The following is an 18,089-nucleotide window of genomic DNA, read 5'->3' on the forward strand; positions in this document are numbered from 1 at the left end:
TCTCTACTATATGAGAAGTTAATGACTTTTTACAAATGTTTTTTTATTTTAGTTGTAACTTTTCACGAATACCATTTCATTTATATAAGATGTGACTTTTCATAGCTAATCTTTCATTTTAGTTGTGACTTCTCACAATTGTCCTTTCATTCTCTATAAATAAGAAATCTCATCCAGAAATTTACTCACTCAAAATTTTCTAAAAAAATTAGAGAAATACATCCTTATTTTTTTCTTTGGGTTTTGGTAATTTTATATCGGATTTGAGGATTTTCTTTTGTGTTTACCAACAAGAAGATTAACGAGAACCAACATTATTGTATCTTGAAAGTAGACTGTCAAGAAGCCTAGTGCATTTTTAAATTTGGAGGTAACAAAATCTACTCCAAAGAAAGTGTCCATAACGTGTCTCAATACTGAGTTCTCTTTTTCTAATTTGTTATTGTTATTTTTATATTCTCTAATTTATAAAGCGTTTGCGTGTATATTTTTTATTATCCAAATATTCCCAACATTGTCTATAGAAAGTTACCACCCAAGGTCTAGAAGATTTTCAATTTCATTTCGCCAACGAGAAGGAATTCTCATATTTTCAACCGTATAGAATAAAATCTCAAGACTACAACAATGGCAAGAAGTCCATGACGCAATGTAAAATTTTAATGTATATTACATCTAGAGGTGCTAAGTAAAGTCATATGCCCGTTTGGCAGAGTCAAGAGTGTTGGATAGGAGCATGGCAATTGTCATCGGCCCAACTCCTCCAGGCACAGGGGTAACGGCCGACGCTACCCTCACTGCTTCTTCATAGCAAACATCTCCTGTGAGACGATAACCATATTCGCAGCTAGGGTCCTGCACAATTGGTGAGTCTGCCCTCAATTATTTAAGTGGTTGGAATTTAACACTCCCAACCAAAAAAAGGTTGGATCATAAAAAAAAAGGTTAATTGAAAATTAGTACTTGGGTTTCCACGTGTTTGCAATTCGATGCCTCGATTTTCAACTTTTGCAAAATTGATACCTGAATTTCAAAAACTCGCAATTCAATACCTCCGTTAATTTTACAGTTAGAAAATTGCCGGCATGATTGACAAGTTACTCTCTGATTGGATGGCATGGATATTGATGTCATGTGTCATCCAATAAGAGTCTAACACATGGCTTGCCGTACTCATTTGAGAATTTTTTGAAATTCAGGTATGAATTTCACAAAAAATCAAAACTAAGGTCTTAAATTGCAAAAACGTGAAAACTCGGATGATTTTGCAATTAACCCTAAAAAAAATGGGATCCAATTCCACCTTTATTAATGGCAAGGGACAGAGAGATCTAGTCTATTAGTATAAGCCACAAGCTTAAGATTAGTAATAAAGGGTGCCAAACTGTACCCATTTATTCAATCTGCCTTATACCACTAGTCCAGTTATAAACAAAGGTCACGAACAACATGCAAAAATAATAAGCATGATACTTACCTCAATTGGGTTTGTCCCCACATCTATGACAACTGCACCAGGCTTTAGCCAATTGCCACGAATTAGATTAGGCACTCCTGCAGCTGTAACCACAATGTCAGCTTCACAGGTGATCTGTTCTGGGTTCTTGGTAAATGCGTGTACGATGCTGACAGTTGCATGGTGCCTCTGCAAAACCAGTAGAGCATCAATGCCTACATAATCTAGGAAGAGAAGCACTGTATGAAGTAAATTTTTCAGAGAGTTGGTATCACCTGCAAAAGCAAGGATGTAGGCAATCCAACTATATTACTTCTTCCAATCACTACAGCTTTCTTACCCATGATTTCCACACCAGACCTCATCAATAACTCAATGCAACCTTTTGGAGTGCAGGGAATGAACAAAGGCTGCCTCCCTCTCATGGCCAGATTTCCCATATTGAGTGGGTGAAAGCCATCCACATCTTTTTCTAGGCTCATCACATCCAAAATTTTCTCCTCATCCAAATGCTGTCCCATACATATTGCTGTAAGTTATCCATCCAAATCAACAAATTTTGAATTCATGCATAAAGACATAAACTACTTCATTGTTCTGATCTAGCATATCATACAAATTAAATTGATTCATCAGGCTATTAATACATGGCTCTACAACCTGATCAGGCCTCTTCAAAAGATTTGAAGGTTTTAGCATATACTCTAGGAACGTTGGATCTTAATTATCGTTTACTACATTTTCTTGGCAAAGGAAAACTCTTAAATTGGAGCCATTTAGTTCAAAATACTGCCAATTGGGATTTACAATAGGCCAAGCCAAGATGAGGATAAGGAGGAGAAGAAAAAAATTCAAGCATAAGCATTCTTGTCACACCCAAGCACTAGCTTCCAAGGGTTTGAGATTAAATTTTCTTGTCCTTGGCACACGGGCCCATGATTCTTGCTTAGTTGGATGGGCGAGTTTTGTAAAGGTTGGGTGAATTATGTACCAAGACAGCCAGATCCATAGTTTGGTCCAATCTTGGACTTGAGGTGCCTGCCCAGGGTTTGTGAAATCTGAGTTTAAGCCCATGAAGGATGAAAACACACGCCTGGCTGAGATCTCTAAACATCCTAGAAGTCCCAATCCTTCAGGAAAACTAGGGGTGTAAATTGGTCAATCCGTCCGGACTGCCCGGACCTGACCGGACCGAACATCCATAGGGACTGGACCGGACTGGTAGTTATCGGTCAGGTCGGTCCGCTCCAATTTTTTTTTTTTTCTTCTTTTTTTTTTCAAATAAATTAATAAAAAAAATTATTTAAATTACTAAATTAAAATTAAGTGAATTATTAATGTGGATTATATAACTAACTCATTAAAAAAAATATTTTATATGTTCAATGATAATAAATTAGATAAAAATTATATAATTAATTATACAATTATTATATAAAATAATATATATAAATATATTTAAAAATTAAAAATATATATTTTTCCAATTCGGTCAGTTTGGTCTTGTCCAATCCGAGGAAACCCCACCCCGAGACCAGACCGAAGATCGAAAGTTGAGAAATCGAGACCGACTAGTCCAAGGTTCGGTCTGGTCCGGTCCAAACCGAGCGGCTTTCACCCCTAAACAAAGAAGCCCAAGTATACTAAGCTCCATACACCTCTGCTGCCCCTCAAGGTTTAACATCCAATAACTCTAATCTATTGTAACACAAGCTCCTGCAAGCCTGTCGAGTATAAGGTCTCCAATAATCAAACACAAAACTCTACAAAACCCAAACCAAGAGTTGCAACATACTCACAAGAATACTTCTTTGCTACCGCCCTTTCAAATTTCAAGAACTATCATACTGAAACCCTAGCTGCCACAAGACCTGCACTCTAGAGCAGTGTTTTAAATTTCGTACCGTACCGGTAGGTATGGCCGAAATTTTTCGTTTCGGCCTATATGTTTTTTTTTTTTTTTTTTTTCGTTTTTTCAAACTACAAACTTATTTTTTAACCCCTAATTCAGGCTAGACTATTTATAATTTTTATATATATGTATTTATATATAATTTATTTATATATAGACTATTATTTTAAAATATAATTTTTATATATATTTATATATATAATTTATTTATATATCGACTATCCCGAAATGTTATCCCGAAATGCTATTCCGAAACGATACCGTTACCGAAATATTTCGTTCCAATACATTGACCGGTACGACGTCCGGTACGGTATTCAAAACATTGCTCTAGAGTCCCAATCAATCAGGATTCTTAAACCCTATCAGACTGATAGTCCCACATTCTATAATTAACTATGTTGCGGCCCCACCCTTCTTCAGAAACCCTAGAGATTGTTTCAGAAATTCAGCCCTAAAGATCCTATTTGTGCTGCCAGTGTCAAACCAGAGAAACAAATCCTCACTGTCATACATCTAGAAACATATCCTACGGCATCACCCCATATCCCTACGCTTTTCCCCATCATCATCAATAAATTCAAGAACTTAGGTGCTAACATCAAATCAATGCAAGAATCTAAAAAAAAACTGCTCTGGCCAAAACCCTAGGTGGTGAGCAAATCTGTGAAGTTGCCCCATACACATCCTTCTGTGTCGCCCCATATACATACCCTTTTCCCACATTTCCATCGTAACACGCCCGATGGAATGTATTTGGCTAGATGGACAATTGTAATGAAAATATGTAAAAATTGACTAAACTCAAGGATAGCCAAACCTCCAAGAGATGAGATAGAAAAACTGACTAATTTTCATTTAACTTGTCTGATTCCTTTCCTCAATACATCAATTAAGCATTTATACATGTAAATGGTTCATAGGTCTAAACGGGCCATAGGCCTTACAACTAGTTCTAACCCACTAAGCCCATACAAGACTAGGCCCATTCTTAACTGAAGGGTGTATTACATTTCCAACATCAAGAACTTCAAGCATAAAAAAAAAAAACATCTTATTGCAACTTAGGTGCTAACATTAAATGAATGCAAGAATCTAAAAAAATGCCCTGTCTGAAACCCTAGGTGGTGAGAAAATCTGTAAAAAAAATACACATGCAAAGAAATCATTATTATATAATGCTGGCCATGTTTACAGCACCAAGAGAAACCAGAAAAAGGATTTTGCTACCAAACTTTATACCTGAACCCCTTGACTTGCATGTCCCTTTGAATTCTAGTCAAATCTCCAGGTAGTATCGACACTTTTATCAAACTTCCCAAGTGAATAGAACTCCTGGAATACCCTCATTACATCCTCCTTTATGACATTCGAACAAGATTCGAAGAACGCCATGGTGAATCTTTCTGGTCCTCGTACTTTGTCACTTACCATCAATTTTACCACTTGGTACACTCCGTTCTCTTCAAACAGCCTCTCCAACCATGCAAGTCTGTATTGATCTATGGTCTCAAATGCCAATCCATCTAGTTTATGCTTCTATGCAAATTTTTTTAGTCAGCAGTTGTTCATAGCACGGAACCAATATGATCCTTAATCCCGGATTGATCCGAGGATACTAGACAATTGATGTTGAGCATCTCAATGGCGTTATTCCTCCCATGCGAGTTGGCCACTCAATGGAAAAATCTTGTACACTAATCCCCTCCCTTAGTCATAGAGCCCCCATGATTTCTACCTTAAGATATCTCTTCCATCAAGGTAACCCTTTCAAGTTCTAAGGAAACTTGGATTTTTCTTAATTTCTCTGTATCAGAATGTGTTCTATTCTCTTCCAAGCCCTCAAATCCTTGTATCCTCCAATAGAGACTTCTTCTGGCATACTTGTAACTCCAAGTCCTACGTCCTAAGTTGGATTGGACTCCAACTAGGGCCCATGGGCCATACTTGTCTTATTGGATTAAAATTCTACGATTTAATTCTTTATATATTGTAATTGTTTGATAATTTAAATTTTGGGCTTTTGATTTTACATGGTAGTAAGTGGGTTATGATAGTGAGCTTACTTTCCAGCCCACTGGACAGCTTGCAGCGTCAACTTGGTGCCCAAGTAGTTTAGAATAGTTGACTTAATACATACATATGGAATCTTTTCCCCACACAAATGCCAATCTTTTGCGCCTATTCATAGGGCTGCTGACACTGACAGGCCTAAGCTAAAAAGGCTTTCCGTAATTAAATAAGGTATCCAGAGGTGTAACTGCTGAACATAGGACTTGGGACAGATTAGAAAGTTTCCTAATCTATCAGTCAACATATTTTCAAACTCCCTGCAGCATATTAGACAAGCTTTTGACTTATGAAAGCCAAAGGAATAAATTCAGAAAAGTCTTTTAATCCAGCCTATTGGTCGCCCCCTCCGTGACTTGAACTCGAGATGTGGTTCCTACTCTGATACCAATTATTAAAGACCCAACCATTGATCCAAAAGCCCTAAGACTGTTGGATACTAATTTGGTTAAACATTTAACCCTCAAGATCATAACAAAGTCACTTTCCCTTTCTGGCAGAAGTTGACTTGAATTGCAAGCTGTCACAGCCGGGAAAATCCCTCTTAAGAGGCTTCCGAGATTTTATGATTAATTAGGAAAGAGACTGAACCTAGAGATCTTCTAGGTGCAGAGCTGTACGGTTAGCATTAAAAGCCAGCCAGCCCAAAAACTCGGCCCCTAATGTTGCCCTTCTGTTATGAAAGCTGCTGCCGGTCCCCAAATCTCCCTTGTGGTGCCAGCTTGGTGCCCAAGTTTTATACTTAATTTCCATTCAAGCCAACAGGAAGAATACTAGGAGGGATCTCTGCCCATATTTTGACCTTGCCGCACCATAGGACTAATTTAAGGGAATATCCGTTTATTTTAAGCAAGGAAACCCCCAAGAAGCAGGGCTACCATGTCCAAGAAAAACCCTCAATAGGTGGCTGTTGACTCCCTAGAGAAAATCTGTTCAGAGTCGACACTTTGATGGGGTGAGACCCTAACCATAAGGTCAGATTCTTACACATAACAAGACTCTCATTATTTAGACAAAACACCTACCTGAAACCTGGAGCAGAATTTTTTCAATGTCCATGCTTTCCTCTCATGTTTAAGACCCTAAAATAATCACTCTTAACATATACCATTACACATGTTTCACCACATCAAGAAGCCAAGAACTCAAAAGCATGATCTGCCCTTACAGCCTAGAGACAATAGGCTTATATCCCTCTGAAGCAAGTCATGAAAACTTGTTGAAACCACATCAAGAAGCCAAGAATTCAAAACATCATTGAAATCGAGGGAACCCACCATACTTGCTGTAAATTCCAGCAAGCGTGTACACATTGAAAGATTGAATTTCAAGGATTATTAGACACTTTTGCTAAGAACAAACAGCACTAGAAATACCCACAAACATGTGACAGTCAAATGGAAGTTTTGATAGAAATTGACATTATATTGATATTTGTTGGCGTGGATTGTTGATTATTTGCATAAGGTTAAGAGGTAAGTAACTGTGATTATGTGATCATACCCTTCTTGTTATTAATATAAAGAAAAGGCGCTCTTTTCAAAAGTTATTCGATGTTTACATGTCTCTTCAATGGTTATATTATGGTAGCCAATGCTACATGTACCTTTTTACTTTTTATTTTTTGATAAGTAAGCATTTACCTTTTTATTATGAACATGATAAATGCAAAAGAGAATTGTATGTAATGCTTCTGCTTGCCATGATATATGCATACAACTATCATACGTTAAATAAGGGAAGATAAGAAAGAATAAAAGAAAGAGAATGCATATATGCTTAGAATATAATGGATTTTCATATTGGGCCATGACTATAGATGTATTATGATACGAAAGGATAGGAGCGGATTGCAATGTCGGGAATGGCTCACTGGTAGTGCACCTAGTGATGCCCAACCCTAAGGAGGATAGGTTTTTACTTAAAAAGTTTCGGGTGAAGCCATGATCACAGGGATCCACCCTTACCCAGAGGGATAATAGTGCCAAAAATGTATTAAAGGAAAAATGTGTATATATGTATATGATTGGAAGTTTCAATTGAGAATGTTCTTTTATAAATGGAAACCTATCTTTTTTTTTATCAGTAAAAAAAGAAAAGATAAATGGAAACCTATCTTAATATACTATTTACTGTATATATAGTTGCTTACTGAGTATTAACTCATTTTTGTGTTTATGTGTTCACCGATCGCTCCTCCTACCAAGCCATAAACATGCATAATACAAATTCATTCCCATGGACAAGTATTTGGAAGACAAAGGCACTCTTCTTTGTATGGACAGCTTCCTTGGGAAAGATCCTCACACTTGACAAATTAAGGAAATGCCAATTCAGTGTTGTATGTGCAAAAAGAGTGGAGAGTCCCTTGATCATTTATTACTTCACTGTGAGATTTCCACGACCTTATGAAATGATTTCTTTACCCGGATGGCACTAACTTGGGTGATGCCAAGAAGGGTGATTGATCTCCTAGCTTCTTGGAAAGGCCTTCAAGATAACTCTTATATTACAGCAATATAGAAGATGGTTCCTATATGCCTATGGTGGTGCATTTGGAGGGAGAGAAACAACAAAAGCTTTGAAAATCGAGAGTGATCAATGGAAGAGCTTAGAAAATTGTTTTCCAATAATTTACTCCATTGGTCGTTGTAATTGATTTTAATTGAAAGAGCTTCCATGAATTTCTTGTATCACTGAACTAGCACGCTCAGACGATGCTCTTGTACATGTCCCATATACCTGGGCTTTTTCCTATTCTTATGATCAACACAATTTTATTTACCAATCAAAAAATTTATTTTATGCTTTTATTAAAAGATTTTTGTGGAAAAGCAAGCACTTGAAAAACTTTAAATAAACATTGTTTATGACTCCTTTATTTAATAAATTTTGGATTGTTAATGATTTTATTGAATCTTTTTTACTTGGCTTGTATGAAATTTTTTTAAATATTAGTACCAGCCCTACCCTTAGAGGAAGGGAGTGTTAGGCCCCGTTTGGTTGTTAAACTCATCTGAGTTCAACTCAGTTCAGTCTAATTTTAAGGTAAGTCTAACATCCAAACACTCAACTCTCAAATTACTAAACTCATCTCAACTCAAAACCTTTTTACACATGAGACCCACAACCTTTTTTAATTTAACACTTCTTTACACGTGGAACCCATAACCTTTTTCAATTTCTCATAAATACATCTAAACTCATTTTAACATACAAACACATTTAAACTCATCCTAAGTGGACCCCACAAAACTCACTATACCATCTCAACTCACTGCTATTCATAAAGAACTCAATTCAACTCAACTCAGTTTAACATCCAAACGCAGCCAAATGCAGCCTTACAATTCTAATATATATATATAAAGAAAAAATCTACTTGCAAGTCTGTTTTTTGTTTACATGCCACTGAAATGGGTCCAACAATGGTGAAAAATTATTGGTGTTTTAACTCACTTGAATGGTACCACAATAAGTGGTGAGTCAACACACCACTTGTAAATAGAAAAACTCATATATAAAAGAAAAATTCTACTCATCATCCTTACAACACACACCACACATGATTTTTTACTTTTTTATTTTTTTCCCTTACCAAGTATGTGGTGTAAGGATGGTGAGTAGAAGAACTCAACTAATTTAGTAGGAATAAAATAAATAAAAATAAAAACAAGTGTGGTGTTTTATGACCAAGCTTCTAACAAATTGAAAGATCCATGTTGTTACTTTCAGACAAGGTAATGGTAAAAGTCAAAGTTCTGATACAGTTTAATAAATTACCTGGGGAAGAGGAAGTTGCAAAAGAATGCCATGAATTGATGGATCCTCGTTAAATCTTGACAAAACATTCACAACTTCATCATCTTTACAATTTCCATGCAGTTCAGTCATTGACGACTTGATTCCTGTTTCTTCACAAGCTTTTATCTTGTTGCGCACATAAGTTTGGGAGTCCCTTCTCTGGCCCACCATAATGACAGCCAATCCAGGAACCCTTCCAATGGACTCCTTCATCCTCCAGACCTGACAAGCTATTCTGGACATAATCTCCCCCGCAATTGACTTACCATCAATTATTGCAGCAGTCTGCTCATTGGCTGTGGTAAATGTCATTTATCAACCACAGATCTCAAACAAACAAAGCAGAAGGATAATAAGAACCCTCAGAATAAAGATGAGAAAAGGTGGAAATCCCAATGATCAAATTTAATAATCAAACTGAGGGTAGAAGCATGATGGAACCTGGGACTTTGGACTGTTGACTGAAAATGTTATCAAGGTTGTGAGAATAGAATCTAGAGCTCTACAAATCCACCTAGCAGTCACCAAACCCACTCTCATATTTTTCACACCTTCCACCCTTTCTCACTCAGGAATACATAACGCCCGTCCCTTCCCACCTCAAAAAGCTTAGACTCAATCACAACACGCTTCATGGAGGGCATTTTCCAATGAAAAAGATCACCGTTAAACACCCATAACCACCAACTTCACGTAAAAGAGAAAAAGTGCACGGAGAGAAAAAGTAAGAAATACCAATATTTTGTGCATAGTGCTTGGTTAAGCATGATATATCCTTACCCCCAAAACAAATCCTTTTCTTTAACCTATTTAAACCCCAAATTCCCATATAGTTTTCACACTCTTTAGCTATCAAATGAATAACCAAAAAATCCTTAAAACCCTCTTATTTGCAGCTACTTCTGCAATACTGCAACCTCCACTTTTTTCAAGAATTGCTTTCTTGGCCTTAAATCCTATCTTTTAGAAAGCATATTTGTGAATTCAAGAATCAACACTACAAGCATCGCTCAACAATCCCAAGCGCTTGAACCACATAATTACCCTATTCCAAACCCCTTACCTCGATACACATCCAAGACATCCAAGTTAGGGAAGCTGTTTAGGGATTGTAAAAGTTTCAACTTGGGAAGAGAATGAAAAAGTGCCAATGAAGTTGTTGACTTTCGAACAACCAACTTAAAAATGGTATAAATTATTTCTAACATAAGAGAAGGAGATTCTTGTGATTGGTTTAATAGGTATTTTCGTGAAAAATATAGAACTGAAAAAGAGACAATATCTAACTGTCCTAGAGAACAATGAGCAGAATGTATATAGTCCCACTTCGTGATATCAAGCTGTCCATTTCAACTTCTAATTGAAATGGATAAAGGCAAAGCGAATCTTAATAGTAAAAAGCACGAATTATTAACCAACCTAGTAACAAGAAAAGAAATGTCACCAACAATAATAAAAAAAAAAAAAACACAAAAGAAGTACAAATTGAAGTCAAAGGCTACCGCTACTTAGCAACCGCATTGACGGGTAAAAGAGCTACTTACAGCATCTACAGGTTGATTGAAAATCGTTGGGCCTGGAATTAGTAGGCCAAATGTCAGGGAGGTCTAGCGAGACAAGAGATGGAGATAGTAGAATTGGGTAGCTGTCATCCATTTGAGTGTTAATAGTCCTCGTTGTTGATGGCATTCCGTTTCTTACTCCCTTCTTGCACGCCGCTGCCACCCTTCGCATCCTAGTCCTTGCCAACATCATCTTCTTCTAGATCCGTTTACTCCCTTTTCCAGGTACAGCATCATATGGGCCTATGCATGGGGATTAAGGGACAAAATTGACGACACCAAAAAAAGAAAAAGAAAACCACATTAAACGGGTTGTGATTTATAGGAAGAAGTCTAGAAGAGCTAAGATGATCCTGAAAAACACTGACATCCTAAGAAGCGATCCAATATCTTGTTCGATGCTTATGCATGTACCTCTACAACTTTGCGTGCAGTGAAATCAAGAAGAGTAAATGAGTAATGGAAGAGGAAAACATCAAAGATATGCAATTTATTAAGCCGCGATTATAAGGTTTCAAAGATAAGAAATTTCGATCTCGAATTAGATACACCCCACTTTATTAAAACCAAAAGAAAGAATCGCATATACAACCACGGGAACACAATTCTCCTCACCAGAGTCATTATCATATCATATCCATCATAACAAAAACAAGAGACAAATTACCTGCTACCCCTAAAGACATTGGAGATTTGATGGGAGCGGCCGTAAATGAGCATAAGAAAACGCCGGCAGCTACAGAACAGTATTTCAGTGAAGAGCCTTTGTGTAACAAGAACTGCGCAAGGATCAGGTGGAACTGCAGCCTGCATCTGTACTACTGACGTCACAGATAACATGTTCAATCGACGACGAAAAATGATAAACAAATAATATTTTTCACAATATATTTCATAATTATGTCTACAAATAAAAGATATTATTATAAAATATCAGGTAAATATAACACTATTTTATAAAAATATCTTTATTTTATATCATATATATTGTGAAAAATATTATAAAGAATATTGTGTGGATCAACAAATGTATTGGCCTTTTTCAACTAAATTATCAAACTTAAAAAACCCTAAACTTTTATGCATTTGCAAAAAATTTTTAAGATAAGATAAAATGATTTGGATTCTTTAATAAACCTTAAACTTTTATGCATTCGTAAAAAGTTTGATAGTCTTTTGGTTTTAGCAATTTAATTATTGGGTTCGGAATTTTTTGCAATTAATTTTCATTGTCCAACTCCTATTAGATTTAGAAAAATGATATACGCACATAACTTTTTACAATATTTTACATAACAATGTTTAAAATGAATGTTATTTTGTAAATTAACTTGTAAAAATAACATCATTTTATCAAAATATATTTATTTTACAACATGTATTGTAAAATATATTATGAAATATGTTGTGTGAATATTATTACTTTTAGGTGTACTAACAATGCGATTACCTATACTATTAAATGTCACTTGTCAACCAATCAGAGGTTGACATGTGCCTCAAATAAAAAACAACAACAGTCACCTTATTAAAAAATAAAAAAATAATTTTGGTTAAAGATAGAATTCAAAATATTCCTAATTTAGTATTTAGTATATATATATATATATATACATACACGTATAAAAACATATATGTATATATTAAAACCACGTAGTCTTAATAATCCCAATACCTAAACCCACTCCCCCTTCTCAAGACCCACTCTCGGACTCTAATCTCTCAGCCCCCCTCTCTCTCGCACCCTCCGTCGTCACCCATCATCGTTCGGAGTTTACACCGTCACCAAGCACCCCTAACATTTTTGCGTTTTCTCTCAAGTTCTAAGCCTTTGTAAGTATCCCTAAAGTTGAAACCCATATAGAAATTTTTTTAAGTTTTATGAAGGATTGAACTATTGAGGATGGGATTGATCAATAGATTTGGAGGATGGGATTATGTTTTGTGTGCTATGGAGATTGGATTGTGATTGTATTTTGTGTATGTTAATTTAGGATCTTGGATTGAAACCATAAATTATGTTAGGATTTTTGGTTGAAACCCAAGTATTTAGGGATTTCAATTTGAAAGCCCAATGTGTTTTGGGTTTCAATTTTGAAACCTCAAAATAGTTTTGGGGTTTCAATATAGTAATTTTGGGGTTTCAATTTTGAAACCCCAATCAATTGTGATGTTAATGATTGTATGATTTTAATTATTGTGTATTTTTGCATCATGTCATGTAACTGTGAGTCAACGAGAATGGATACTGAGTTAAGTCCAAATACTGGCGTTAGTGCTAGCTCCCCTGTCCCTATTATTACCACCACACCAACCCCTACCCTATACTCATAGGCCCACCAAAGAAGAAACAAGCTTCATTGTGTGGACTCACTTCACCAAGTTAAAGGGTAATATCCCCAATGACCCTCAAGTTAAGTGTAACCATTGTGGTAAGGTGTATAAATGTCATTACAAAAGACATGGAACATCTCAATTGAAGGTCCACTTAGAAGAAAATGCAAAAAGAGTCTAATTAGACATTCTTTAAAAGAAAATAGTCAATTTAGATTAGAGATTGGATTTAAAAAAATGGCGGATGAGAGTAGCAAGATGAAATATTAAAGAGGTATATAAAGTATGATTCAGAGGAGTGTAAGAGAACACCTATCTCGTATAGTCATTGATACTCACAAATTAATGCCTCCAAGTATAAAAGCAAAACAAGTATATTGGGTGAGCCTCCAATGTCATTTCCTAGGGGACAATGGGTGTCACCAGTTTTACAATGCACACAAAAAAATGTATAAGAAAAAAATAATCACAAGATAAAATGACTAGTTGTGTTGTGAGTTTTATATATGAACAAGGGTTTACAAAATTAAAGAATGAACTATGGAATATATACAGAGGATGTGGGGAACATAGATGCAAGTATCCAATTGTATTTCAGTGAAAATTTTAGGTTTCATTTTGAAGATAAAAACATTAATGAGATTTAAAATCCATAGACAGTGAAATTAAAAACTCTTTATGTATCTAAACAGATTTACACAAAATCAATGCAACCAAACTCTGAATTAAGAAAAGTCTAAGAAACAGTTTAACAAACATTTGGACTGCAGGTTAAGGTTTTGTTGGAATCGTATAAAAGTTTGAATTGTTAAGTGCTATCCACTGTTATTAACCCAATCAAGAATCAACAACTTGAAATGAAACACGCAAACTCATATTTACCACAAATACTTGAAATACTTCATTAGATTAGTAACTAACATCGTGTTTTGCTCTCAGTAAAAGGAATCATTAATTGATTCAAGGTTCTGTTGTGTCGTGAGTCTACAATAAATCAAGACAAGAAATTCCTCAAATATATACAAATCGTGTTTATCAACTTAATGTAGAGAATAAAATGGAACTCGCAGAATCCAAACAAGTAACGAAACAAATAAAAACCCTTCCCCTGCAATCCAAGTTTTAGATCTAGCCTCACATCATCATTTCGATGATGAATACCAGGCACAGCAAAAACCCTAACATGTATTTATAAGATATTCAGAAAATCATATAAAGAAAATCCTAGCACTTTCCACAAACAGAATGCCCTTTCCTCTGGTCCTCCCAGTCCTTTTATCCTAATCTCCATCGCCTTTTTCTCTCTCTATATCAGATTCTTTCTTTCACGGATTTGCACCTCAAGAGTTTTCTCACTTTCCTTCTACAGGTATCTAGAGCCTTTTGTTGGTCCCTTCTCTTTTCTTTCTTCTCAATACAAGGTTGTCGTCCCTTGTAAGGATTATGGGCCAAGTTTGGGTTTGAGGCATCGTGTGGCCTTTGGCCATGAATCCTGCACTAGAATAATTCCCATGTGTTAGTATGCCTCACAACAGGGCCCAACGTTAATATGGAAATGGGCCTTTTAATCATTTTGCCTATTATTAAGAGCATCTCTTCAAAATATTGAGTATCTTAGCATTTGAGAATATATCCTACTAAATCAAGTTATTTCGAACTAATCACACCCCCAACTAACTTGTTGCTAGTCTCTTAGCAAATAAGTGATCAACAAATCATAAGAAATGAGATTCCATTTAAACACTGATGCATTTGAACATCCTTACCAAGAATCAGATTTGTTGAGTCCAAAAATACTAAAATTAATCAGACCAGACACTCAGATCCTAAGAGGAATTTATACATTAATTTTTCAAACAACCAAGATAAGTGAGTAGAGAAGGATACAACTTACTATTGAGTGCACAATTGTGTGTATAGATTCCAAGGTCGACCACCAAATGTCATTAAATGTCTCATTCATAGCAGCTAATCAAGAAAGACCAAATAATCTTACTCCAATTCAAAACTATTGTAATAGTGGCTATCACGCTACTACACTTTAAAAGGCCCCTTCTTTTTTTTTTTTTAAACGACACCGGTAGTAGACAACCTTTTCCACTACATAGCTTTTATTATTACAATTATATATATATATATATATATTATCGATCCTTGGCTTGTCCCTTTTCTCCATTGGTTTTCCTTTTCAGTACTTAGTCACGTTTCTTCCTAAGCCATTAGGATATGGTTCATTAGAGCTTTAAACAACTACTAGTCTGATTAATTAATGGCACAAAGGTGTCTTTCTAGGCATTCTAAGTGTATGTGGTATGTGGTGGCAAATTTCAGCAAGACCCTTCTTAAACAAACTTTCTCTTGGTTCTAGTAACAAAAGAAAATGGATAAACACCTATCTTGACCTAAGTTCTGAAAGAAAATTTCAAAGTTTTTTTTTCTAGCTTCATCAAATATGTTCAAGGCATCTAAGTTCGAAAGATAAGCCCAGTGCCGCTATTTCTTGAGTTATGGCATGCAAAGCGAAAGTTAAAGCTTTACCCCCTCCCCCCAACTAGAAATCAACATTGTCCTCAATGTATCAAAAATAGCAGTTTCCAAAAGAGAATAATACGAGAGCAGAGAAAGGATTTGAGAGAAGTGAGTACCTGAGTGGTGTTGAAAATAAACAAGAAGAGAGAGAGCAAATATAGCAACAAAAAATTAATTTGGAATGATAAAAAAATGAAATGTGTTGCAAAACAGAGAAGAAAACAAACTATAGAAATTAGACCTAATTGGCTGAAAAATCAATGGGGTCAAGTAAATTTATAGTGGAATCCTTAGATGAAAAAGTAGATAGGAAGGGTTTAAGTCTTTGACCATTTACTTTGGAAGTTTTTCCATTTTGAGGGTTTATGAGTTCCACAGCACCATAGTGAAAAATAGACTTTACCAAGTATGGACCACTCCATCGAGATCTTAACTTGTTGGTCTGGTTCGAATGACTTCCTTTGAATGTGCTTATCATGGAAGTGCTTTATACGTTCCTTGGACAATTTAGACTTATCATAAACATCTCTTCTAAGCTCCTCCAGTTCAGTAATCTGTAGTTTTCTTACCAAACCAGCTTGATCAGTATCAAAATTAAATTGTTTGATAATCCAATATGCCCTATGTTCTAATTCCATAGGTAAATGACATGCTCTTCCATACACCAATCTATATGGTGACATTCCCAAGATGGTTTTATAGGCAGTCCTATAGGCCCAATGGGCATCAGACAATCGCAAAGACCAATCTTTTCTATTGGGATTGACAGTTTTCTCCAGAATATTTTTTATCTTCCTATTGGCTAATTCAACTTGTCCATTTGTTTGAGAATGGTATGGTGTAGAAATCTTGTGATGGATACCATATTGTTTCATCAAGGATGAGAATGGCTTGTTACAGAAATGAGTATCATTATCATTGATTATGGCCTTAGGCATGCCAAATCTTGCAAAAATATTTTATTTTAGAAATTTTAAAACAATTTGATGGTCACTATTTCTGCAAGGGTTTGCCCCAACCCATTTAAAAATATAGTCAACAGAAACAAAATGTATAGATAGCCATAAGATGAAGGAAATGATCCTATAAAATCTATTCCCCAACAATCAAAAATCTCAATTACTAAAATGGGTTGCATAGACATCATATTTCTCTTAATTATTCCTTCTTAGTTTTTTACAAGGTTCACAAGTCTTACAAAAATTATAAGCATCTTTGAACATATTTGGCCAATAAAACCCACTTTGTAATATTTTTGCTACTGTTATGTGGGTTGAAAAGTGTTCCCACAAGCTTTAGAATGGCAAAAAGAGAGTATGGCAGAAATTTCATTGTTAGGAACACACTTCCTAATTATTTGATCAGAACAATATTTAAACAGGTAATGATCATCATAGAAGAAAGACTTAGCCTCAGTTTTTAGCCTTCTATTATCCTGAGCTGTCTAATGAGGTGGGGTTTGTCCTGTGACCAGAAAATTAACCAAGTTAGCATACCAAGGAAGATTATTAATTGAAAAAAGTTGTTCATCAGAAAAACAGTCAGGAATTAAAAAGGATTGAATAGATGATTCCAGTATATGTCGAGACAAATGATCAGCTACCACATTTTCCACCCCCTTCCTGGCCTTTATTGTGATATCAAATTCTTGCAGCAGGAGTATCCTCCTAATCAGCCTTGGCTTTGCATCTTTCTTGGTTAAGAAGAATTTAAGTGTTGCATGATCAGTGAAGATAATGATAGATGAACCAAATAAATATGCTCTGAATTTGTCTAAAGCAAACACTGTAGCTGGCAGTTCTTTTTTTGTGGTGGAATAAATTTTTTAAGCATTGTTTAAAGTCTTACTAGCCTACTATATAACCTATGGCAGTTTGTTTTTTTACTGCCTAAGTGCAGCTCCTAAAGCAAAGTCACTAGCATCACACATTATTTAAAGGGGAGAGTCCAATCTAGTGGTTGAATGACAGGTGCAGTGATGAGAAAAGATTTTAAATGATCAAAAAAAAGGTTTGACAGACCTCAGTCCATACAAAACTGACATCATGCATTAATAATTGGCAAAAAGGCATAGAAATAGAACTGAAACTTTTTATGAATCTCCTATAAAACCCGGCAAGGCCTAAAAAAGATCTAACATCTTTCACACTACTAGGCACAGGAAAATTTGAAATCAGGTATATTTTAGATTTGTCAACCTCAATGCCTTGTGAAGATACAATATGACCATGGACTATTCCTTGTTGTACCATAAAATGGCATTTCTCTCAGTTTAATAATAACTGTTTTTCTTCACACCTGGTCAAAACAATTTTTAAGTTAGCCAAACAGGAATCAAATTAATTTCCAAATACTGAGAAATCATCCATAAAAACCCTACAATATATTCAATTAAGTCATTGAAAATGCTTAACATGCATCT

The 18,089-nt window shown here is 35.4% G+C and overlaps 1 protein-coding gene across 3 annotated transcripts; it reads right to left on the bottom strand.

The window, feature by feature from the left end:
• Positions 1 to 538: 538 nt before the first annotated feature.
• Positions 539 to 11,645, bottom strand: LOC108990024 (bifunctional protein FolD 1, mitochondrial). 3 transcript variants are annotated; one of them, XM_035689822.1, is made up of 7 exons: positions 11,472 to 11,645; positions 10,787 to 11,047; positions 9,222 to 9,538; positions 1,732 to 1,968; positions 1,478 to 1,645; positions 964 to 1,023; positions 539 to 855 (listed from the first exon to the last, which is right to left on the bottom strand). In XM_035689822.1, exons 2-7 carry the CDS (start codon positions 10,995 to 10,997, stop codon positions 685 to 687), a joined length of 1,164 nt encoding a protein of 387 aa, XP_035545715.1. In that variant the 5' UTR covers positions 10,998 to 11,047; positions 11,472 to 11,645; the 3' UTR covers positions 539 to 684. The 3 variants fall into 3 exon arrangements, with proteins under 3 accessions (XP_035545715.1, XP_018819410.1, XP_018819411.1); XM_018963866.2 differs by having other exon boundaries at positions 687 to 872; XM_018963865.2 differs by lacking the exon at positions 964 to 1,023.
• Positions 11,646 to 18,089: the final 6,444 nt, after the last annotated feature.

Source organism: Juglans regia, chromosome 4 (assembly GCF_001411555.2).
Source record: "Juglans regia cultivar Chandler chromosome 4, Walnut 2.0, whole genome shotgun sequence".
Taxonomy (NCBI): domain Eukaryota; kingdom Viridiplantae; phylum Streptophyta; class Magnoliopsida; order Fagales; family Juglandaceae; genus Juglans; species Juglans regia.